This window comes from Nesoenas mayeri, assembly GCF_963082525.1.
Source record: "Nesoenas mayeri genome assembly, chromosome: 7".
In the NCBI taxonomy this organism is placed as follows: domain Eukaryota; kingdom Metazoa; phylum Chordata; class Aves; order Columbiformes; family Columbidae; genus Nesoenas; species Nesoenas mayeri.
The window spans coordinates 27,156,539-27,182,485 of NC_137551.1; the positions used below are offsets into that span (position 1 = coordinate 27,156,539).

A 25,947-nucleotide genomic window follows, 5' to 3' on the forward strand; every position below is an offset into this window, starting at 1 on the left:
GCACTGTCAACACAAAAAGCAGTTTGCTCCTAAATTAACAGAAGATGAAGGTTGATTAATTGTCTGAAAAGAAAAAAAAAAAGGCAGGCAGAGAGGCTATATCCGCATGAAGAAGGCTTCACAGCGCATCCTGGCTAACAATGTCCACGCACTCTGCAAGGCACAGGTAACACAGGGCTTGTCACATTCAGCAGTAGACAAGTACAGTTTGGGAAGCAACCACATTACATTGAAGTAAACTTCAAACCAATGAGACAAGCACGCAAGGCAGAAATGTGCTATGAATTTACTGTTCAGAATCTAGTGCTCAGTGGTGTCAAAAAAGGCCAAAGAGCTGTCCCCAGCCCACAGGGATGGGACAGCAGCTCTGAGTGACATGACTGTGAGATTGCCTCCAGAAATGACCAGCAGGAGAGGAAAAGCAGCTGGAGTTCACCTGTTCCTATGCTAAGTTACACTGAAAATAGGCCACAGGTTAAATATAGACCAAGCTTCTTAGAGGTGTTGTAAACCTGTTTGACAAAATGAGATTGTCTGGCTCTTCTGCTAATTGAAAGTAGGACAAACAAGCTTGAAAGACAGGTGCAAAACTGCACGAGAGCTGAATGAAGGTGCATTAGGGCAAACTGGTTATACTAACCTGTGAGACATCTGATTGATCATGGTCAGATACACCAGAAGGCCCAGACAAAACATGGAGGTAAGACAGAGCACTTGGTACCCTCACAGCTGTTTTTAACTGGGCTTTTGAAGTGGCTAGATTCATTTCCAAGACCACTGACTCCTGCTTGGGGATGTGAAAGAAAAGAGTTGAAAAATGAAAAAATCCTGCTCTGAAACTGCAGGTCTCCAGTATTAGATGATGGGGTCTTGTTTTGAGGTGGCTTGAAATTCAAAGCCAAGTGCTTCCAGAATTACAGCTCTCCTTTCTCTGTTGAAGGATGTCATAAAAACACAAGAAAAATCAATTTGATGTCAGCAGGCCTATGAAGAATGAGGCACTGGCCTTTGGTCAAGTGCAACTGCACTACAGAGCAGAAAAGACACCTCAGAATAAGGAAGCAGCATTAGATGCAGAAGTCGGGCAACAGCCTGGAGGGTCCAAGTGCTGGGGCATGTGTCCAGAGCACTGCTGATTGCTGCATCAGCGTACAAGGAAATATAACAGGTAGAAAACTCAAATGCTTTCATCTGAATGGAGGATGTCCTGCTACCCACTGCAATCCACTCAATCGTGCCTAAAAGCCTAATGAAGGCATGAGCTCTCTGCCCTTATTTCCACTGCATTTAAATGATGCATCCAGCTGGCAAATCAGACTAACACTGGGAAGTCAGAAACTGCCCAGGAATAGCAACAATCACAGCGTGTTGAAAGAGAAATGCCTCACGAACACAGGCTAACAAGGACATAGACAACATTAAAGCATGTTTTATTCATCTGCATCTCAAGCAGGAGACAGACTACACAGAGAAGCAATGCTGTCTAACCAGCAGAGGATGGGGCTGAGATTTAGTGATGGCTTTATTACTAACGCCGTCCTTGATTCAGGCAGGTTACTTAACCTCTTTCCATCAAATTCAGCAGGGACAGATCTTCAGTTAACCATTTACATTGTGAGCAATAACACCTAATCTGCAGAAAGGTTATGAGGCTCAGATACTTAATATCTACAGTATGTTTTGAAATCTCAAAGGGCTTGATCTTCGCAGTCAATGGGGCAAGAGCAAGCACTGGAAATGATTCGTATAATTACTAGAGAAACACAAATACCCGAGTTATACCTATCACAAGAGGTCCTGGACATCAGATGACTTCTCAAAGAGTCACCACTTCCCTACAGGTCACAGGTGTTCGCCCTTCCCAGAAACCAGGCTACACGTGTCAATACTGAGCTGGAGCACAAAGTGGGTTTTCAGTGACAGAGGAGAAAAATCCTACCAAGCTGCCATGGAGATTTGTGTTTCTAACTCACAGGATGCTTTAGAGAATCTGACATGCCTGAATCAGTCATCCCTCACCTGGAAATCCCCAGGAGCACTGTGGTCCTGCGGGGCCGAAGAGGGTAATTGAAAAGCACCCCTGTGACTCCAGGCTTTCGCAGGCAGTGGATACAATCAGCCGCAGCCACTTCCACACCCAGACATCCACCTTCCCACCCTATGGACACGGCAGCCCTGGGGCAGGGCAGGCTCTCCTGCTTCTGAATCACCTCCCAAAGTACTGCAATTTTCAGCCCAGTGCATGGAGGTGAAATGAAATCCACCCCATAGTAACGTGCCATTGCATGTTTTTCAGGGAGCTCAGGTGAAGTCTGCAGCTAGTCAATTTTCACTGGTTTTTATTACGGAACAAAACCTTATGAAGGGGTAAGAAATGCTAAGAAAGGGTAAGAAAGTGCAAACAAGGGTGTAAAACCCAGCAGAGGCGGTCTATTGATTTTGGACAGTGGCAGGGAGAAGCAAAGCTTTTTTGGGAAACAACCGTCTTTCCAGCAAACACACAACATCCACCCAGGAGCAAGCCAAGTCCAACGCGGTTCCAGCGTGCAAACAAAAAGTGTATTGAGGAGATGTGGGACAACCACTGTCTCTCTGCAAGGGGAAAATGCAAGTTTCTGCCACTTCCAGCAAGAAAGTTCCAGGGCAGAGCTGCAACAGCCTGGAGGAAAGACCACGGGGTCAAGAAAAGAAGGGTAAAGAAAAAGAGATAGATAGCAAAAGAATGGAAAAGATAGGAATGCGACATTCTTCCTGGGATGTACAAACCAAGGGTAAATTCACACAGCTTCAAATAGCAAGCATTCAGAAACAGCAAGGAATTTGCACAGGAAAGGTGAGAGATAAAAAGTGCCAGCAAGCAGAATTCAGCCTTGCATGATCACTGAGTATTATCAGTAATAATAAGTTTCCTTGCTCAGCGTGCAGAGGTGGATGTGTGCTGCCCAGACCTCACACGCTCCTTAGGAGATAGGCTTTTATGTGTTATTTCAGCTTGCAACAATGTCTGTCTTTCTATATTACAGGCTTCAGGCAGTCTTGGAGAGTGGATGATTCAAAAGGCTATTGAAAAGTGCTAATGTCAGGCAGGGTGTGAGCAAGCAGCCCTCAGTGCTGGGGAAGGTTGGCTCCGCACACATCAGCCCATGGGCAGGCAGGCTACTGCACGCCACACACCGCATTGGGAGAGGAGCAGAGCACCAGGCACAGGCAGGGGTTCATTGCTTGCAGTTATGTGAACTGCAAACATCTCCGTGGGACTACACTACAGCTAGAAGGCTTCACAAAATACACGTGCATGGGTGTAAAACCATGCAGGTAGTTGTAAGGATGCACTGAGTGCTGCATTTTTGCAGATACATTTATAAAAAATAGATGCACAGACGTGTACATATAGAAATATACAACACATGTGTAGGCATGTGTGTATATATGCACAGAATGATATTCACCCCACTAAACTTTACGTCTCTAAAATGGGAAAATGGTCACACTTGTCTATTAACTTGCTTAATCACTAGAGAAAGACCAGCATCTTCAGGGGCTGCTCTGGCTACCCCACCATGGACACCTAGCTCTGGGTGCGGTGAATCACGAACTGCCTCTCCCTGCAGCCCACTGAGGCAGTTCAGAGCTTCTAGATCCCTAATGTTCAGTGGGTCAGTCCCAGCTCTACACACAAATACACAGCACCAGCTGACAGTACCACATGGTTATGATTCACTGACATTTCATTATCAAGCAACCTTTAATTATCGTTAATCATTAGTGCCAGATGTTTGGGAATGGCCATGAGTCCAGCAAGAGGGGAAGGTGCAATTAGAACAGTTCATTTCTCAGAACAGAGAAATAAATTATTTCACCTACATGAAAACACTTCCTGTTTCTGTTTTGTTCAGGGCCTCAAATAACTCCAAGCTTGAACCCAAAGCACTGATGGGTGGAGGCTGGATGGCAAACACTGACAGTCAGACAGAGAGGTGGATGAAGAGAGCACGGTAGTGACTCAGGCTGGGAGGAAGATGTAGAAATAAATAAAACGCCGTGGGGAGAAGGAAAAAAAAAAGTGCAGAGTTTTGGAAGTAACTGGGACATAGTTCTGAGCCTCTGGCACCAAAAGACCATAAGGCAATGGAAAGTGAGGCTCTACTCCAGGTGCTGAGAGGATTGTCCCAAATAATTAACTGTCATTACTGCAGCTGGTCTAAACGCATCAGGATTCTGAAAAGTAGATTTAAAAATGACAGATAAAGTTTGAAAATCTTTGACTTAAGCTCTTTCATTCTTGACCAGGATGAACTACTATTCCATCTTCAATCAGCACTAGCCTGTTTGCACAATGGATAGAGACAGAAACATCTGTGTATCTGTCTTGATGAGTTCAAAGATTAAACCTTGAAAGAGAGGCAGGACTGAGAGACCCAGAGGGAGGCAATTATGTTTTTGAAGTATGGTCTCTTAAATTGTGAATACTAGTAAAAGAATGACCAATATTTCCTGGCAGTGATGTGACTCGCTCATATAATATTTATTTAGGTGGCGTGTGTTTGGGTACTCAGTCCTCACAATAGAAAAGCCAATAAGCTTCTACTCTAAATCCACCTCCAGACAGGACAGCATGAAGGTGTATGACGAATTCAGTTAAGCGTTCATGACAATGAGACTTCCCTGGCAAAGGTGTTTCCCTCAATTAGGACCAAGACGCACAAAGGTGCAAGTCTGCAAATGCTGGCCCGAGCCTCCCAAAGGGCTGTGCAAGGACAGAGTGGTGGTTTTGTGAACCACCAACCTGAAAGGTCCTTCTGGAACACAGGACAGTACCTACTGGACAAGCACACACCAAAGGTGTATTTGGGAGATCAAAAGCTTAATAAATAAAATGCCCCTGGCAAAGCAAGGCTATGAAGTTGCTCTTTCTTTCACGTTGGCAAAACTCTTAAATAAATTAAGAAAACCAGGCCCAATGAGCCCAGAAGACCTTAAATCACATGAAACTAATTCCAAGTGTACACTTAAAGAGGGCAATCATCCAGAGGTATCAATTCCGGTGGGCAGCACACATTTACTGGCAAAACACCATCTGTTTGGTAACTCACTCAGGTTACCACTGAGGACATCCAGTCTCTCCATTTCCATGTTTACAGATGAAAAAAGTCCTGGAAATCTTCCCCTGTGCATCCCACTCCTTTGTTTTTCATTGCAGCTTCAAAGCATCTTGCTGCGTTAGCAAAAACACTGGCCTACTTGCCTTTGCGATGGCATTTCTCTAAGCTGGTAGAACACAATGAAGAGTTGCGGGGTTGGGAGGCCTATGCTGTAGGGTGCAGAGGGCTCATGCCTCTGTTACAGAACATTTTGCAGACCTCCCCTTTCTGCCAAGTCTCCTCACAGACTCTCAGATAGGCCCTGACTGTCACTGCTCCTGTGCTGGCACAGGAGCCACAACACATCCAAACAGCAGAAGTCAGACCTGCTTCTCAGCCATGCAAATCACCACGCTCTGTCAGAGACAGTCTGCACAAACAAAACAACAAATGGTCAAACATTTGCACCGCTCATCTGCCAGGGCCCATCTGTGCTTCATCCTTACAGGGCAGATGAAACGGACAGAGAACCCTCATCTGGCAAAAATATTACCACAAACTTTGCATCTGAACCCACCTCCCTCTGCTTCCTCACAGATTCCAGAAGACAAAGGTCTAATTGTCTCATTTATTCAATTAAGTATCACGTCAGATTTTCTCCATCAACTTCACCCACATCATTCCAGCATAACTTTCCAAATTTTTCAAAATTAAGCATGTTGTCTGCCTACAGATTTTAGGACTAGCACAGGACATAAGCTTTGTGCCCTTCTTCTATAGAAGTAGAACTGGATTTGCAACATCAATGCTCTTATTCTACAGTTCTATACAATTCTCTAAAGAGTCAAAACGTCCCCTGGACAGGGGAATAAATGCAGAAATCAGCTAACACTTCCAAAGAGGTGGCCATGATCCCACTCTCAAGTCATGCTAAAAAGAAGATGCACCTGTAGCTGATACAAAGTAGGTAACAGTTGCAATATTATTTTATTAGCAAAAAAAAAATATCGATTTTCCCTTCTTACACCAAGGGAACATTCATTGGATTTCACTTTAGCTTTCCAGAGTTAGTGTCAGAGCTAAGCAACCCACTCGGGTTCCATGTGTAGTTACAGCTGAATGGAGAGAGACCCTCTGTGTCTGGCTGAAGCTGGTGAAGTGAGGCCCCTCGGGTTCGGACTCATCACTCAATTTTCTGTCATTCCTGGTTAACTTCATATTGGGACAGAACGATTACAGCAAGGTTATAAAGTCCAAGTTCCCAGAAACCTTGAAAGTGGTGACCTTCAGTGAAGGTACCAAGAAAGCACTTCTGAATTCTAAGACTTTGCTAAGCCCCAGAGATAAAATCCTGCCCATGCTGAAGGTCAGTAACAGAACTACCACTAACTTCACTGTACCAGGAAGCTTTCCTTCTACAAGTTGTTGCCCTAAATTCTTTGTACCTTTGAAGTTCAGTCCCTTATTTTCAGCCTTATAGATTTTCGTATGCTGGACCAGGCTTGGAACAGCAATAACACAGGACAATCATTCTTTGAATAAATGCAAATTGGATGAACCACAAATGTTCAAAAGAAAAACTTACTCTCATAAAATATGCAGACTTAAAAAGGCTGGGAGAGGTATGAGTTGCAACTCTCAGGTCCCTCTGTTTATTTACACAAGTTGCCAAGGGTGTTCTGTGGGATTATAAGAATGACTGGGTACATCTGGTGCCAGGCAATGGCATGACCAACTACCATCTTCATTTACTCTCTGTAATTAGGAGGAAGCTGTAGCACAAGGTGAAGAAATCAGCCTGTAACTGGATCTGTTGAAAGCAAGGACATCATAGCTACTTCTATACCGTTTTTGAAGAGGGGGGACAAGCTTGCCTACCATCCACACTGAGCACAAATTGACATCCAGGCATGGCTTTGGAGTCAAATGCAGGGCATGGAAAAAACGACTTGGCATTGCTTTACTTGCCAGCACTGGCCGAAGTTGCCACCTGCCTGCAGCCCAGACTGTTCAGGCACAACCACAGTGACACATACTCCAAAAAGATAAAACCCAGGGAGATGGAAGCCAAGACCTTCTTTATTTACAGACCTGAACCTCACATGCAGAAAGACACTACGGAGGATGTGGCCCTCTTGAAGCACTCAAGTAGACATGAGATGCAATGCCTGCTCAGGCTTTTTAGTGACTACGAACCTCACTTTCCAATGTCACCCAGATTTAAGCATCTTCAACTGTGAAGTACTGGGGTAAATTAAATACAAATTACAGTAAACTGCAAATGAACTAAAAAGACATTACATCAGGCAAAAGAAACTTGTGAGCCAGTGATCACTGGAAGCTGGCATAATATTCTGGAGAAGTCATTACACGAACCTGGGGTTCAGACTCTTTGCTGGATGCCACTGTAGCTGCTGCTGGAGATGGGAGACACTGGGTTGGAGGAAACTGGAGTCTAACCTAATACAGCTGGGTCTATCCTCATAAAAACAGTGCCTATTAATAAACAGATTAACAAAACAGCTTGGCTTTGGGGAAACATTCAGCCATGTCTCCAAGCTGTGCAGCAGCAAATCTTCCCCATATCATATGAACCAAAGCGAACTGAGCCAGACTTCTCCAGGAGAGAAAGAAGGAAGCGAGGAGGAGGGTGGCAATCACAGCACCACAGTGTCAATGAACATGCCAGCGGCCGACACCACAACACACCCCTTGGCCGTGACCAGCGGGACACCAGCAGTCCTGGCCAGGCTGGGTCTGTCTGGGGCACAGACAATCGGGTCCCAGAGAAGCAGCTGCACCCCAGCATAAGTCACTGCTTTCTCCATCACGCATCTGCTGGGTGAACCCTGACATCAGCCCTCACCGCTCCCGTCGCGGGCAGTTCCTGTCTGAAGGAGCATGGTCGGGACACAGTAAGACTCTACATATTTTAAAGAGAGCCGTTGGGCCTCCGGCAGGAAGACAGTGCGTTAATTGTTGCACAAGACAGCCTGATCTCATGAGATAAGACTTTAATGGCAGCTTCCTCGCCTGGGGGGTGCAGATGGCATGGGTTTCACTGCCCCTCTCCAGCACGCCTCAGGCACTTCGGCGATCTGCTCCCAATTTTGGATGAGCAAATGTCTGACTGGAGAAGTTCTTGGGAATGTATATTTTCCCCTCCACCTGCTACTCTGGCTTTCTAAAAACGGAAAGAAACCCCCATGGGAAATAAGAGAGGAAGTCTGGGGTTTAAATTATGCACTTACTGACGTGCTCAATATCTCTACAAAAACTGGATTTGCTTAGAAATGACTTTTAATCTACTGTCAGAGGATTAATTACCATCAAATCATAAACTCTAAGCTAGAGAGGAAAGATTAGGTGACTTAACATTTTTCCCAACATAGCCATGCTTTTCTGTCCTGTGATAGATTTCCAGGCTTTCACTCATCAGGAGAAGCACTCCTGGAAGCCACTGGTCCACTCTAGTGCTGTACCAGCTGGCCCTGTCCCTCTTGCAGCACTGGGGGACAGACAAGCAGGAAACAGAAGAAAACATCATTTTAGTTGTGCCTCTCTGCCTGCTCAATTCCTGCATTCATTGAGGCTGAAGTAGAAAAACAAAAATCCACATTTAGGGCAGACAAGACTTAAAATCTTTACTGACCAAATGAGGCAACCAACCTCATGCATAAAGTTTGCAGAGACAAATGCTACGAATACCCTTGGAGCAAACAGTAGCTTCTGTTTTAATCTGCCCTGTTAGTCCTGGGGATGTTTGGGAAGGACCAACACAGATAAAGTTCTTAGCAGTATCCCAATGCTGGTGGTGGCTGTGAACCCCTCCCAGAAGAGCTGCCAGACACCCCCTGGAGCTCTTACCCTGCAATACTCGTCGATGGGCTTCAGCCTCTTCACAGCTACGTCTCGGACGTGGCTCCTCCGGAACAGGATCTTACCTGAGGAGGGAACAGATGAAAGAGGAGGGTTAGGGGCATTGCCTACCACGGGGGATAGTGCAACAGCACTGAGAAGAAAGGTTGGTAGACAGGGTTCCATCCCCAGCTCTAACCATGGCTGTTGGCAGTGCTGGTGGCTGAGCTCTGCAACTCCGTTACACTCTGTGATGGAGGAGTCCCAGTACTGATGTGGTTCACACTGCAGCAGCTTTGTGTGACTGTGGCCCTCCATCACAACAAGACAGACAGGATAGTACATGTGGAGGATGTCTGAGTAGCAGATCTGCTCCTGTCCTCGGGGCAAACTGTCCCGAAACACACTGCGGGGCAGGTGATGGAGGGACATGGGGCAATAGCTTGTACGGGAGCATGCATGGCATTTCTCGCAGCTGGATGCTGCTGGTATTAAGTTTGCATGGAAGATGCAGGACACAGCCAACAACTACCACAGGCACAGCAGCTCTGTAAAACCTCAGCAACTGCCACTGGAGCCCTGCTTGTGTGAGCTGCTGAAAGGGGACACCGACTCATGAGGGCAGAGGGAGTTTTTCTGATATCATCCTGCAGATAACACAAAAAGTTTTGGTTCCGTTTTAGTACTGATATTATCCTGGAATGGACCAACACTATACTATGACTCACTTCCACTTCGGTGCTGCTCTGGCACATCTGTGCTGGCAGCACAGGGAGCATCACCAGGGTGGGACGTGGGCTCCATCTACACCCCACTCAGCTGCCTCCCACTGTGGATGCTCCCGCCCTTGCAGGCAGACAAACCACACAGCCAGCTCAGGAGCAAATACAAGGCTGCTGGTGACACAGCCCTTATAAATCTACAGAGGGAAACCAAATAATAGAAGAAAAATAAACAAACTCTCTTTTCTTGAAAGTAAAAAAAATAATAACCTCAGTGTCTTTACTGGATGACATTTCTGCAAGCCAGTTAAGATTAAACAAACTGCTGGGTTTTGTGTGAAACTGATTGTAACAAAGTTTATCAAAATAATCTAGGAGCTGAGTTTCCCCACACACAAGGATGTAATGGAGTTGGTATTTTTTTGGCTTGAAGGGTTTATATCTTCATATCCTTTTTTGGTGATTTTCTTTCCTTTTTCTTTTGCAATGTATTTCTTTTAATGTAATGAGACAAGAATAAATTATATGTTCTCCTTGTGGTGGAAGAAAACAGTATCTGCCAGCATTATTTAGTCCATTAAATGTCTATGTAAAAAAGCCACTGACATATACACCACCCTCTGCTCCAAACGACTTCTGCCAACAGGCAAATGAGATACTCATCCATAGATCATGGGATAAGAAAATGGACTAGGAAAAGGAATCAGATCCAAAATCTGAATATGTGGCTTTGATTATGTCATGATTACACAAGCTGAGAGGTTAATGAAATGGCAGCCTTTAACAGTCCAGTAGCAGAGACTCTCAACAATCCCAGACTCTACCCCTTTTGGTTGCCTTTTCCTTCACAGCTGCTGATCTGGAAGGTGTTAAAGCCTTTTGTTGCAGACAAGAGAAAGTGGTTTATCTCCATCCCCAATTCTGGCAGCAAACCAGTTTGTCCTGTGAGGTAAAGCCACTTCCTAGTGCCATAAACTTATCTCTCTGGGTTCCCTGTGGTTATCTCATTACAAAGATGTGCTGAGCCATCCCTGTACGATGTGACGCCACGTGGTCACAGAGCACAGGGGAAATCTTCAATAGGTGTCTGAGATTCTCATCTGAGCTTGAGCAATTTAGTCAAAAGCTGCTGGAGAAGGAAAGTGGCACTCCCATCACCCCACGACAACCAACCTCGGACACACCAAAACTTTGCTGCTTTCCTGCTTCTCTGTCTGGTAAATGCAGAGAACTACTTGCACTCCAAAACATTTCTTACGATTTCTGATAACCTCCAGGATCACACTGTACTTGTACTGCATAACTGCAGTAAGTCTCTTTTTTAGGGGGAAGGGATGTGGATGAAGCTGTAGAGAAAAGACTAATTCCTTTCTCAGTGCTCCAGCAAAGCTGGTGTGGGAGATCTTGGTATTTCTTTGCAACTTTTATAAATATACTGCAAAGAGAATGTAACTTTTTTGGAAATATTCTCACTTTCTCGCTTTCCTGTTTTAAGTTCTAGCCACAAGTTAAAAGCTGAACTGGTGACCATATAAAAACATAAAGGAACCAAAGACTTAAACACATTAAAGATCTCCTGTAAATGCAATTCAGCTTTCCTAAAAAAGACAGTTTACAGGGAGGCCCAGTCTTCAAAGTAACATAATAAATGAAAGACTCAAACATAAGAAACAAGATAAATATAATAAAGAACGTTATATTAAACACAGAGCACAAAAAAGACCCCAGGATATGATGAGTCTTAATTCAGTCCTTAAATGGAAATGGAAAATATCAGTATGACTGTGGTGTTAGGATGAACCAAGGCCCAGAAGGTGCTTCCATTTTTATTCTTTCAGAAAAAGAAAGATTTTCACTCTGTTATTGGAAGCTGGAAAAGGTTCAGTGAGGTTGTGGGGAAGATCCGTAGCTGCCCAGTCCAATATGACATTCAAAACTCAAATCTGAAGAAAGCTGAGTAGCTTAGAGCACCATGGAGTAGCAGTCACCAAGGAAAAAAGCAAGAATTAGAACAAAGGCACCGCAAGCACATCCAGTTCTGGTGAGCAGCAAAGAGGGACCCTTCCACAAATCCTGGGAGCCCTCAGGCAGAGAAGTCCTGTTGCCAGAGGTCCTGAAGCGTCTCGAAGGAGGGACAGATTCCCAGAAGCACAGCTTCTCCCCTTTTCTGGGAAGACGCACTGTGCTAACAGAAACTCGGACTAATCCATCACAACTGACCAGCAGGAATCACTGCAGATCCAATATGAATTACTACTGCCTTCTCCAGTTCCCCCATTTGTACTGGTTTTCCTTCAAAAGCAGGGGAGGTCCCATGGGACTGGAAAAGGAAAGTAACGTGACAGACCCACACTGTCTACTCTTTACACTCTCCAAGTGTGTGCACTGGACACAGAACCCACTAATGGAAAGCTTTACCTAACAAAGAAACAAATGGTGAGCAGACAGCTGAGTAGTGGGGACATGTAAGAGCCAGCGAGGAGCCCTCGGGATGGCAGTGGAAAGGAGAATTTCACGCAGCGCTAACGTGAAGTGAGGAAGTCCTGGGGTGGCCAGTAAATGCAGAACAGCCCGGGCAATTTCCTCATGAGGGTGGAGTAGTGGTTTACGTGCTGCTTGGCTTTTCCTCTGGGTAGTTTCCACATCTCTAAGGGAAGGATCTACTTCTGCATGAATATACACAGTGCTGCTTCCTCTCTCCTGAATTTTACTGCAGCTCTTTTAAGCCTTCTCAGGCACTGTATCCCTGTTTTACAGAACAACAAGCAGCTTTTAACCATGCTGCAGCCCAGCTAGGAAGTGAAGGGGAAGCCTGTCTCAGACTCAAATGGGAAGCTATAGGCTATGCAGGATGGCACTGCCTCATGCAAATATTTCATTCATCAATGTGCCAGACTCAGGCCAGGCCAAGGGAGGTCTGGCACATTTTTGGAAGGACACTGAGGACTGCAGCGCTGGGAAAGAGAGACGTAGGGAAGACATGGGGCTCCAGCCCTGCTGCTAATGCAGGATAACAATATTTATTTTTATCCTTTTTTCTTTAAAGAAAATATTATTCCTAGGAAATCGATGCGGATAAGAGGCAAAGTATCAGGTTTAGCATTGTAGGGGACATCTTAAGTCATCCCTTCATCTCTCTGTAGATGTATAGATGTAGTCTTTAATTCCGTGACCACACACCTCTTCTCCCACAAGACCTCAGTTTCCTCCTCTATACATAGCGGGTGCACAAAGTGGGAAGAATAAAGCTATGCAGGAGACTGACTATCTGTCAGCTGCTGATTCTTCAAGCTGAAAGGTAACCTCTGAATAACACTTTATTCCTGCATAACCTCATACTTAGAGTAGCACAGATTTAAACAGGAGATGTGGACCTCAAGAACAAGTAGGCTTAAAAGCATCCCAACACTTCAGTCCTCTCATTAGCCTACAAGTCTGTGCTGAACACACCAGAAGAGTCCATAGCCTAATGCTTGAGCTTCCTTTTAAGTGACACCCGGGTGATGGATTGATCTAAGGAGACCGGTTGTTTCATGCAAGCAAGGAGTGTCTGTCAAAGGTTTGGAAGAGCCTAAGCCCAGTGTCACAGGGACAACAGACAAATGTGTATTCACATTTAATCTTCTACCTCAAGTACTGTCATCATACTTCAGAGGGCGGTATGTGAAGCAAACCATACGATAAATATTCAACAACGGACAGCCTGAATACTAATGGACACATTAAAAATACTGTAACGTCTCATCTGATTTGTGTTTAAAAGAGACATATGCTGCCTTCAACTACAGAAGCTCCAGCTGTGGAGGCTCTATCAGTCAGCTGTCTCCTGAGAGCAGGGAAGAGCTCCTGTTTCTGCCTTTTCATGTTTTTCTTGTTTCTGTGCTGTTGCTTCTCTTTTTACCTGAGACCCCAGGAGACACTAAGTCTGTGTTTGTATTGACAAAAAAATCAACTTCTCAGAGACAGACTCTGCGATGATCTCAAACTATTTTTGCAATTACACTGGGGTCACATCAGTAAAAAAGATTAAAGAATTTAGTCCTCATGGAGTTACAGGTTCTCCTTCTGTGCTCAGCAGCTTCCTCCAGTGTAACCAAAACCATTTTGTGGCTAAACTATTTACAAAGGCTTCTACTCCTTACACATATCTGTTATTATTATTTTTATATACTGAAGAAGCATAGATGTGCAATCAGATATGACACAAATTCCCCTCAAGCCATTGAAGTTGTGTGTGACACCCAGCCCAGATCCTGCCCGAGACTCTCAGGCACCTGTCACACAACGTAACTACCAAATGTAGCATTTAAAGATGCGCTGTCACCTTGCAATGTAAAATAGATAACAGCACAGCACTATGGGATAGATGAATTTTGTTTTTCTCATGGAAGTATATGTGATTGTCAATCAGACAGCAGCCTGACAGCAGTCAAAAAAGAGGTGTGTTACTTCTAAAATAATGTCTTACTTTTGTATGGGGATCCCAGTTTCCATGGATTGTCTCATCCATGATTTCCTGGAGTCAGGAATCCAGTGCCAGGGTCCTAACATTGATGGCATTTGCTCCCAACAAAGAAAGGGGAGGGAAATGATTCATACTGTTTCCACTGGTGGAAGAGGGAAGGACTTTTTAATAAGTAGAAACTCGTGACAGAGTCAGAACTGTTGGCTGGACTTGGCTGACAAACAGTCTCAGTTGATAAAGACCTTTGCTAATCAGTAGGAATTACTATAGAAGGTGACAAGAGGTGATGGAGACAGATGAGGCAGACAGGAAAGCCAACACAGGCAATAACAATATTGCCCTAAGATATGGTGGATGGTGGTGAGGGTGTCCTTCCACACTTGGATCCTGTTTTTTAATGTGCATAAGCTGCAATGTTAAACAAAATAATCAAGAAGCAATAAAGCATGGGCAATAACATGGCTTGATTATAAAAGTATCACCAGGAAGAGAAATCTTCCTCCATTAGAAGTGATAAGCAGCATATGCCCTTTTGTGAACAGCTACAAGAAAAGAAAAAGGACAGTCAAGAGGTGAAGCTGGATTCCTCACCAGCAAAGAGCTACTTCTGAAACTGCCTGACTTCCACTGTCTGTATGGATGGCTTCTCTCCTCCAGGGACACCAGTATCACCTCTAGAACAGCTTTGCTAGCACAGACTTTGGGAACAGAAGCACCAGGCACAGCTGGAAGGAGGAGAAAAACCCTGAGCACAGATGCTGAGATTCAGGAGTGACAGACGGGGGTTACGGGGTGCAAATCCCAAACTAACAGCTCTGTTACTGTTCTACAGTGTTTGCATAATCCAAGAGCTACTTCATGTTGCTCTCTGTCCTGCTGCTATCACCCAGACAACCCATTCCTCCTGTAATCTCCTCTCCAGCTGACCCAGCTGCAAATCTCCCACCTCTCCAAAGCAAGGCAGAAATTGCGGGACAGGCAAGTTATGCAGTGTTTGGTCTGGAAAGAACAGACAAAAGTGCTACAAAATTATCCTCTCAGTTTTCTTACTGCAGGGTGGCTTTCTGTGCATCAGTCTGTATGCACCAAAGAAATCCACAATCAGCCATTGGAATAATCTCCCCAAGGAAGTGGTGAATTCCCCGATGTTGGATATTTCCAAGATTCAGCTGGACAGGGTGTTGGGCCATCTTGTCTAGACCATGATTTTGCCTGGAAAGGTTAGACCAGTTGATCCCTGTGGTCCCTTTCAACCTGCTATTCTACGATTCTATGAACTTTACACCAGAGTACAGGAAAGTAAACCATCTACCCCACTCAAGAGGATCTCGGTGTGAGCAGAAGTCCCCACAACCCTTAAAATGGAATTTCCCAGTCTGTGACTGGTTGCAAAATGTTGGAAGTGTTGATTCAGTGAGTAAAGTCTTCAGTTTCTGCAGTGAAACTGGTGCCTCCTTGAACCACAGAGCTCAGCTTCCCCAAGTGGAAAGTGAACTCATTTCTAATTACTGGTTTTAAGTACTACATTAGCCTGCAAACAGGCAACTTCTTTTAATTGCAGAAAGCAGTCAGTTTGTCTGAGGGGAGAGGGGGAATAGTATTTATACCTGCAGCTAGCAACACTGGCTCTCCCTCACCTGGAGGAACCAACCTGATGATAATTCACAGTCACACAGAGACAAGGAGCCAAAGGAGGGTCACATTATCAAAACATCCGAGAAACGTCGCCTTAGGAAACAGCACGGCTTCCTCACACAGAGGATGCAGGAGTGTCCCCTCTTTGCATAAAATCTTTGCTACACTGGGAGCAAAAGGCACAGAAAAACAGGAAAACCTATGCAGATCTCCCTTGCCTATGTGTATTTCTCCCCTAAGAGAAGAATCGGAACACTTACACGCCCACTGCACCCTGAGTTTTGTTAAACATCCTCCAAAAAGATCCATTTTCAGATTTCCAGGACCAAGTAATCTAACAAACATGCAGAAGCATCAGGGCTTAGGTATTAATAACAATCCAACAATCTAGATCAAACTGATCAGAGAAATGTCAATCACTATGTCTCATTGTTGAAGCACTTGGTTTTCATCCATGTCCTGCTTTCACCTAGGTAGTTAGTGGCTTCTAACCTGTGATTTCCAAATCACTAGTGGTCCACAGAGAGTCTGCAGAACTCTGTTCAAGAGTAACTTTCACTCCCTGGCCAGTGTGGGAATGACATGGATCACTGTACATTGGTACAATGAGTTTGGGAACCTGAAGCCCCTGTTTGTATCACGTATTTGCTGGTGAACATGCTCATATCACTCAAGCAACTCCAGCTCCTGGCCCCAAGTGGGAAAAGGCATGTGGCCCTCAAATACGTTTGTGCCCCCTTATCCAAGAAAAACACTCTTCCTGAAGGGCAAGACCATGACCCTGTAGCTACAGTAACTAATTTCTTCCTCTGCGTTTTTTTTTTTTGTTTTTTTTTGTTTTAAAAAGTACCACTTTCCTCTCTGAGGAGTGTTGAAATCAATAGGAGTTCAATAGGAATTTATCTACTGATACTTGGTGCTATGGACCATCACTGAAGGGCCATATGCTCCCACCTCAATCTTTTAAAGCAGGAATCTTAACGAATTCAGCCTATTAAAACATTTACAGTGTCTTATAAACTCTTACGAGACTTGTCATTAACGCACACGGTGGTGTGACAATGAGCCCAAGACACTGCCTAGGGAGCTTCTGAGCTACAACCACTGGGGTTGAAGACCTTGCAGCAAGGTCATTGGAGGGAGGTGGATTTGCACTGCACCCTTGCCAAACAACACTGGAAAAGCTCAGTAAGGTCCTAGCCACATCCTTTGGCGTGACTGGCAATAACACTGCTTGGGACACTCCACCCTTAAGCTGGTTGAGAACGGGAGCTGTGAATAAAATAATATTTGCACTTACCCCACGTAGATCAAAGTTATTATTTTTACTAGGAGGTAGGTCATACAATAACACAGTGCTAGGGCATACACTCTTAGAAGAACATTGCAGGTAGAAAATAAGGGGTAGGGGTGCAAAGGTGGCTTCACAAGGTCACAAAATGAGCACATACCAATGAAAGTAATAAAGCCAGTCCCTAGATGCCTCTGCTGATCGCATGCATAATGAAAATACATCTACCTTAGCACCTGGGGCCAGAAAAATCTTTCTGTTCAAATATTTATTCTAATAAAAAACAAATCCTTGATTTCTGCCACAAATGAGGCAAAATTCGCTCCTGTAGAAGATCTCGATTAAGTCAGCTGCCAGGTACACATGTCCCACATTACAGGAGGTGAAATTCGGCAGCCAGATTGGCAGGGACACTGCTTTCTCAGAGTAGCTGTGCTATTTGGAAGGCACCAATTAACACAGAAATTAAACAAACAAACAACGTGGCGGCAAACATAACAAACATAACTAGGTGTCTGTCCCTGTCAGAGGCTGGAACTCGCCAGCTACAGTTTGAGAGAGCAGTATTCAGAAACAAAATCCCCTGTGCTTTATAAAACAGAGCACTGCTCTCTTTTTCCAAATGGAAGTGTTCTCCTGGAGTCCTCCAAGAGAAACCTCTGAGTAGTTTTAAGCTGGATTTTCAGTAGATGATGACAGCCACTGAAGCAAGCTGTTGAATGACTACCAGACCAAAGCTGGCCAGCCTCTGAGTCAGGAACTCATCTGCAGACCAAGACACCATCTCAAACCACAGGCATCATTCTCTGGTTCCAGACACATCTTTTTAGTATGTCTTTTTGTGTCATTAAGACAATCTCTGGTAGGGATTTCCTCTCTGCCTGCTCTGGTCCATAACAAAGCTACTGTAGATTTCAAAGGCTTGTGAGCTTGTGCTTTAAGGCAGGAATGGCTGATTTCTGTGGGTTCCAGGAAAAGAGAGATGAACACTTTCATTTCCAGCACAAGTTGGGGGGCTGACTGGTGCAGTCACATTTCCACCTCCCTGCACTGAACCCCAAAGTCAGACCTGCACTCCCTCCCCTGCCTCCTCTGAGCCTGCAGTGCAACAAGCCAGCTGGGACGTGCAATCCAGCTACCCCTGATGAAACCGCCTTTGGGTCAGGTCAGTGGCCAGACCACCCAGCAGCACCTCCTCTGTAACTCTTTACCATGAAACCACCCCTATTGCCCCTTCCCTGCTGATGGATATATGTCTCACCCACTCCTTTGGCAGGCAGGGGACACGGTGACCCACATGAGCACATGTAGCCGGCATCAACATGAGCCAGTGTTCTGTCATTCAGCCTCCCAGGGACAGCAAAGCTCACTGAGATTGCTCCACATCAGCTGCACAACTAAGAGCACTCACACCAGAAGGTATCAGAGCTCAGCAAATGCACAGGAACAGGGAAATGATTTTATAATTACTTGTCAGATAACCAGCCTCCTTCGCACCCAGCTCCTCCACTTCAGCTGCTCCCAGATCAGGTCACTTAATCCAAACTACGCTCACGTGCAACTTGGCACCAGCAGTGCCTGCTGATGCCAGAAGACAGCTGAGGACAATCTCCCTGAAAAATTCCTCTTGGTTCCTCCACATGCAAGTAAACACAGTGTTAATCGTGCAAGGGCACCCCAAAGGGCAGAACTGATGCTCTGGAGCTTAGGATGTTGAGCATCCCCAGCTTTCCAGGGCCATCTTCTCCAGGGTTCAGCAAGGTGCACTGTCAGATGTCAATAGCTTTGCCCACTGCAGAATAAAAAGCCTCTTTCAGGGATTAATGCTCTAAGCAATTACTTGCCCCATGAAAGGAAAAGTGCCCTCAGCCAAGATGACAGCAGGACCCCAGGACTATGCACGCCTTCGTTTCCCTTTCACAGTTAATATGGCCTTTTGATTTCCCAGGGAGAAGAAAAAAAAAAGGTGGACTGAAAACCGATGTTGTGTTATTTTTTATTTCTAATAAGGATCACTGGGCCAGCAGCATAAAAACATGAAAATAACCCCAACTTTATTGCTAAATTAAAGAAAAAACAGTATCATGAATAGGCACAGAAATCTGAATCAGGAATGTGAGCTGATAATTACCCTTTCGAGCCCTGATTAATTGCATCTGAAGCCACAGAGACACTGAGCAGCCAAACAGGGCTGACTGCTAACAAAATCCACACCACCAAACAAACTCGTCTTTCTCTCCCTGTGCCACCACACAGGAATGGCAGCTCCCCAAATGCTGTTTGCCTTTGTGTCCTGGTGTGCAGTGCTACGCAGGGCCGGCCAGAGGTACAAAGTCCCACTATTGGGTACCTCAGGCAACCCCTCTGAGGTGGTCCAGCCTGCAGACCTGTGGTCTCCAAGTAGAAGGTCAAGAATGGACAGATGCCATCTCCTCCACTTCCAGATGGAGGATCACCATCTATGCTACTATCCAAGCATGCAGCTTCACTAGTAGTGAACACACTAAAAAGTGACAGAAGATCTAGTCTACTTTGTTGCAGTGATGCAAGTGTGTTGCATTTGGTTGGGTCAAAGATCTCTGTGGTCCAGCTGCCCTGTCCACAAGGACAGCCAGTAAAAGGCAAGAAATTCAAGAACAGGACATGTGTAATAGGATCCTTCTCCTGACACACTCCCCATTCCTGCACATCAGTGGCTCAACTTTTTCAGAATTAGAAAATAGTTTTTAGATTAGTGTTATCTCCATCCTACAGAAACTGCTTTAGTACATTTTTGAACGCACAGATACTGTGGTCTCTACAGAGTTCTCTGGAAATGAATTTCATAATTTAATCACACAGCATGTGGTTACATACTTCCTTTTGTTCACTTTAAGCTTGCTTTCCAAATTTCACAGGCTGCACCTGGCTTTTGCATTCTAGGAAATAAAAATAACCACGTCCTCCTCACTCTGTCAAGTTCTTTGTGATTTCATAAACTTCTACTGTATCCCAACCATTGCCTTTGTTCCAGACTGAAGACTTTCAGTCTGTTTATTCCCCTCATATAGAAGCCAATTCACCCCTGTTATCACCTTTATCATACTTCTCAGCACCATACTTTATTATATTTCCTTTCTGAGAGGGAACAACCAGACCTGCACGTGGTATTCACGACATGGGGAAATCATGGATTTCCACAGCTGAAGCTCTGGGTTTTGTTCCCCATGCATTGTCTAATTCTCTCTAACACCACCTTTGGCTTTCTAGCTGTTGCTGACTGTTGAGCTGCAGTTCTCAGGAAACATCCTCAGAACTACTGACATCTCCTTGCTAGAATGCAATGATCCTTTTTCCCACCCCACAGCACTGCTTTGTGCTTGCCATCACTGAACTGCCTTTTTACCATCAGTATAACGAGATCCTTCTCCAACTTTCTGCAGTCAGCTCCAAATTTAAGCATCCTAAGTAAATTTTGTGATCAGCTAGATCAGTTACATCACTAACACTCTTTTTTACAGATCCTGGGTTGAACAGCACAGATTCTAGAATAGATCCTTCAAGAATGCTTGCTGGTAAAACCATGTTTCTTTTTGATAATGAAGCTTTTAAGTCTTCATCCCAAGAGGATGCGTCATTTTAAACTGTGGGCTCATTTGCATCTATTGGCTTTCAATCCCCTATTTAAGAACTTACCTCTAACATTTTTAATTTCAAATGTCAGAAAGCAAGGATTATTGTTAATGTCCACAAATTCCAAAGCATTCATCCTTAAATGAAGGCTCCAATCTGGCAGAAAATAAGCTTACAGTCTATGTCAGTCATATATCAAATAACAAGAAAGGCTGTTAATATAATTAACTTCTTATTCCTATTTTGGGAGGCACAGTAGGTTTTGATGGAGCTTGTAGTAATAGGATCTCTTATGCCATAATTTACGAGCACGTCTGTCTTGAACAATTTTCCACATGGGAAATTAATCACATTCTGCCTAATGGGAGGAAAAATATCCCTTTGCAGTTTGAATTGGATTTGCCATGGTCAATTGGATGTGGGATTCTTCTTTATCCCTACTCATAATCTGAGGTGTAGAGTTGCTGTCCAAAATTCACTGTGTTAGACTCCAAAGATAGAGATGTTTCAATGCTCACAATGACATAAGTCAAATATACCCACATGGCACATCCACAAAATTGGACTGTGGCATATGTCAGGTTTTGTACTAATTATTGCAATAAATTTTAATTGCAGCTCCTGTATAGACCAAGCGTACTCTGGTGTTACTTCTGTGAAAAAGAAATAGGCCAGAATTAGGAAGCAGACAACACATCCCTCCCTACCAGTGGATCTACACAGACCACCTGGAGCCGGGCCAGGATGAAATGGTTGATCTGGCTTTGCTCAGGACCACACTCAGTGACACAGCTCAAGCCACCATTCCACGGACCCGTGTTCTGATCTGAAGGCGTGAAACAAGTTCCTAGGTCACACGACTACCTAAAACGTTCATAGTCCTCCCTCTGATGTGTACCTGTATCTCAGTGGCAGAACAGGAAGGAACGCCAAAGTGTTGCATACTTGAAATCACAACAGCAGCAGCTCCACTTGGTATAGGAGTGCAAGACCTCCCAGCAGAGCTTCTGCCCATCCAAAAATGCATCACTGGGCACAAGGTCCTTGGAGACATGACTGGATGCTGAAGATCACTAAACACTGGGGCCATGCTGCAGTTTTGAATGACACAGCACAAGTATCAATGACAGCTCAAGGACTCGGGCATCATTCAGGTGTACAACACAAATGCTTGTTCCTGCAAGTAAATCTGCAAGAGACCATGTGGAATTGAATTGAAGGTTCCCCATGTGCCAGGCTAATGACTCATCTGGAGGCTGGCTGTTCTTCTATCTTCACAGGCACTGAAGAATGAGCTGTCCAGAAACCGGGACTGGCCTTCCCTAAAGTTTTTACTGAGATAATTTGCCAAATTTCATTTCAGGTTCAGATTTTAATCTTTTTTCTCTCCTTGTCAGATACCCACTGTGCAGAGCAAATGTCATGGTGGCGATTTATCTCCACTGTGTATCTCAGAGACACACTTCTGCTTGGAAAATCCCTATTTTGTTCTCAGTTCCAGTGGAAAAGGGATAAGAAAGAGAGAATCAGAAAGGGTGAGGGAAAATAAACCAGAAAACTGACACTTCAGTTGGCACCAGAGATAAAGAAGGTGTTTCCAGGTAGTAGGAAAGGAAGCCAAAAAGGTCCATGTCTCTGGGATCCCTTTACTTCGCCATTAAGAATCAGAACACAAAGTTGCTCAATGTTTCTTTAAGGGTGAAAAACTAAAGGAAAACAGGATGGCTTAAAGTAAAAAAGAGTAATCGTATGACTGGAAACTATGAGTGCCTCTAGCCAAGCACCCAAAGGAACTGAGTAATGTTCATTAGTCAGTGACTTTATTGGTACTTGGGACTTCAACTGCTGAGCAAGATTTAGACTGAAAAGATATTCTGGGGCATGCTACTCTATTTATATTTGGATGGAATTCAGCCTCACCCTGTGTAATATTTTTCCGTGCCAATCTGAGCAGAATGAGCCCTCACTATTTCCCTAGGCAGTGTAAGAGTAGGTCACTTCTTAGCATCAGTACAGTGGAAATGTCACTTCCCAACCAGTGGTGTGAGGGCAGAGGGAGATGGTTGGAGAGGGAAGGTCCTTCTGCAAGGAACATGAAAATGTTTTCCACAATATTTATGCGCAGAGTAGAAGCTCACTGTCCCAGAGGCTGTACAAACACAACACAATCCCCAAGATTAATTTGTTCACAATCAAAATGCTTCGTTTCACTGGGGTTTTTGAACAAGCTAATATACAGCTGAGAGGTGCTGAGCACCTGAATTAACACTGCACATCTGTGAAAACAAAATCCAAGTCATCTCTCGGAACTACTCGACTGCAAGAAATACGCAGTGTTAAAGGCTGCCTGCCCAGCAGCCTGGTGATGCTGCACTCGCCACAGCAACGCTGGTAAGATGCAGCCACTGGTAAGGTCTTGTGTATGAAGGGATGGAGATGGGAAGAGAAGGGAAGCAGGACCAGTTGAGTCCAGCAGATAAATTCCTCAGGCACCCAACAGCCCACACGATGCTTCCACTCATTTGCACTCATTTGCAAGATGCGCAAGAGACTATTACCTGCTGTGTTACATAAAACTATGTTGTTGCAAATGGATCTGAAAGATGGGGCATTTTCCTTATAGACAGAGAAGGAGGAAATAAAAAGCATTTCTTGCAACTACTACAATGATTGTTCTGTGACATGAGTTGAATGCAATATTCATACACATACTCTTCAAAGAGCACAGTCAACGGAGGGACTGCTGTTGTGGTGACAAGAATTATACTGGTGCCACTTACAAATCAGAGGGGAGTTGTCCAGAAGTCATGGGGTTTGGATTAAAAACCTGGAGTAGCTTAGGAAAACATCAGATCTTAAGACGTTTCTACTACCGGGTAGACTAAACCCCTTTTTGAGGCTGAGATCTTACAACCACAAACTACTGACCCTTTGTAGAATCATAGAATCATTTGGTTGGAATAGATCATCAAGTCCATCCACTAACCTAACACTAGCAACTCCACCTCTAAACCATATCCCTAAGAACCTCATCTACACAAACCTCATCTAAACCAATTGCTATGTCAAATTGCTACACAATCTGAATTAATCTTCATCACAATCTTGTCACAATATATCTCCAAATAACCAAATCACAGAAATACAGCACTGGAAGTGAGCTCAAGAGACCAGCAAATCCATTACCCTGATTCGTGGCACAGTCAGCTCTACCTATGGCACTACTGAAGAAGTCTGTTTAACGTGTAGTTACAGATTTCCGAAGATGGATACCCCTCACCTCCTCAGGCAGCCCATATCCAAAATCACCTCACCAATGCACTACATGAGTAAGGAGGATGTACATTCAGTATATTTAGGACACAAATAAAGGCTTAGGTTTGATTCACCACTGTGTTTCTCCCTTTCACCTGGTCTAAGCCCATGGTTTCAGTAAATCAACCTTAGCACACACTTAAGCAATGACCAGTTCCAAGTACTTCACCCTCCAAGGTGAATCTGACATGATAAGGAAGGGACATAGTGAGGAGAAGACCAACAGGGGACAAAGCACTATGTGCAAGGAGCCTGATATTAAAGGCCTTACCCAGAGTGTAGGGGAATTAAAAGGACTTTTTCCATTCACTCACTGATGCTGTGTCAAGCCTTAGCTTACACACACATCTTGAGCATTTCGTAAGTACGCACTTTCCAGTCTTCTTAGGTGCCCTACTCTGAGAAGAGAGCCACCTGACTTCCACGCAGATCCTTAAATCACCCCGGGTCAATACACAAATCTTGTTTCAAGTACCTGCCTTTTCATGTTATTTACCCAGAAGAAGTACCAGATGAGTCTTTTTCACAGGTTTTTCTTTTGTAGTTCAGAAGGTTGTGGGTTTGGGTTTTTTTTCAGTTTTTCTTTGGATGACACTGTTTTTCACATTGTTTATTTTAACTCACATTTTATTAATTTTTGTTCATATGCCAAGAGGGCAAGACAGGTGCGTTTCAGATACTGCATTGGAGCTTAATTAGACAGCTATTAGTTGAGAAAAAGAGTGCACTGAAATGATCTTTTTTGAAAATAATCCCAAAAAAAGATCTAACTTATTTCTGATATTTTTGAAGGATACAGGACACTTTGACTTTGATGACAAGCAGATCACTCCTCTGCAGTCAACTCTTCAGACAGCCCAGCTGCCCGGGACTGATTCAGGAGGGTCACTTCTGAGGCAGCTCAGTAAGTCAGGTTGTGTTAGATCATCTTATAATCCCCAGGAAACCTGCATTAGTAAAAAACCACAGAATAGGCCCAGAGCCCCCAAGGAACCCCAGGCATCGCTGATGGTGAAAAGAAAAAGTCTTTCTTGGCCCTTTCTAGGCACTGCAATAGGGAAATGCTGCAGAAAGGGAAGTGCACGTTTCCAAATGAAAAAGCCACTAATAGGAGCAGAGTCTGGCCCTGCAACCGGCATGGATCAGAACCAAAATGAGTGACATCGGAGTCAATGTCTCATTGCTGCGAGTGAGATGCCAGCATGCTGTGCCACAAGATTAAAAACACATGCAGCATCAGTGAGTCCCTGGGGGACAGCAAACCATTTCAGGCTATAGATGAGAGAAGAAATGAGAGGGGTGCGGGGGGGACAGTCTCTTCATCACATGCTGGCATTGAGATGGACCCAAGTGACTTCAGAAGGGGACACAAACATCCATGCTGGCTACTCTGCAGCACTACAAGGACCTACGTGTGGCTCATGCGGCTGAGGAAGCCAAGAGAAGCTGTGTCTTTGTGACGGAAACAAGAAATGTGCAAGACGGACAGAAGCAAGAGACAGAAGCTAATGAGTCTGAAGAGGATCATCCCCCATCCCCAGGGACCTATGGGTAAATACAGGTTTTCCTGCAAGTATACTGATGCTTTTGACACTTAGGGTAATAGCTTTCCTTTCATTGTATTAAAATAGCTAACCAATTTGAAACAGAAGTCAAATTTCCAAACATACAAACACACACCAGGAACACACTGACACTTCAGAAAGCAGGAGCTGGGGTCAGATGACACTTGGGCTCTTCTGAAAATTTCCTGCGGGAGTCTTTCACGCTGTAAAACTATCCTGAAATAATTTGGACACTCCAGGCGGAAAAGCCAGCTGCTTCCCTAGGTCAGCCAGAGACCTGCTCTTGAGATCCTTTGCTTGCTCACCCAAAATAATCATGTTCTGGAGAAGGAAGCTTTTGCTGCCTTCCCCAAGATCCAGAAAAAAACCCAGTTTGTGACCCCCATACACCAATAAGAGGTTT

General features: G+C 44.5%; 1 protein-coding gene across 2 annotated transcripts in view; it reads right to left on the reverse strand.

Moving 5' to 3' along the window:
- The window catches only part of SH3PXD2A (SH3 and PX domains 2A), a gene marked incomplete at both ends in the record, with an annotated part of 255,377 nt that overhangs the window by 139,197 nt on the left and 90,233 nt on the right, over positions 1-25,947 (reverse strand). For both annotated transcript variants that reach the window (XM_080348342.1, XM_080348341.1), the window contains one exon: positions 8,949-9,025. In XM_080348342.1, coding sequence (XP_080204468.1) covers positions 8,949-9,025 — 77 coding nt within the window. The remainder of the gene's footprint in view (positions 1-8,948; positions 9,026-25,947) is intronic.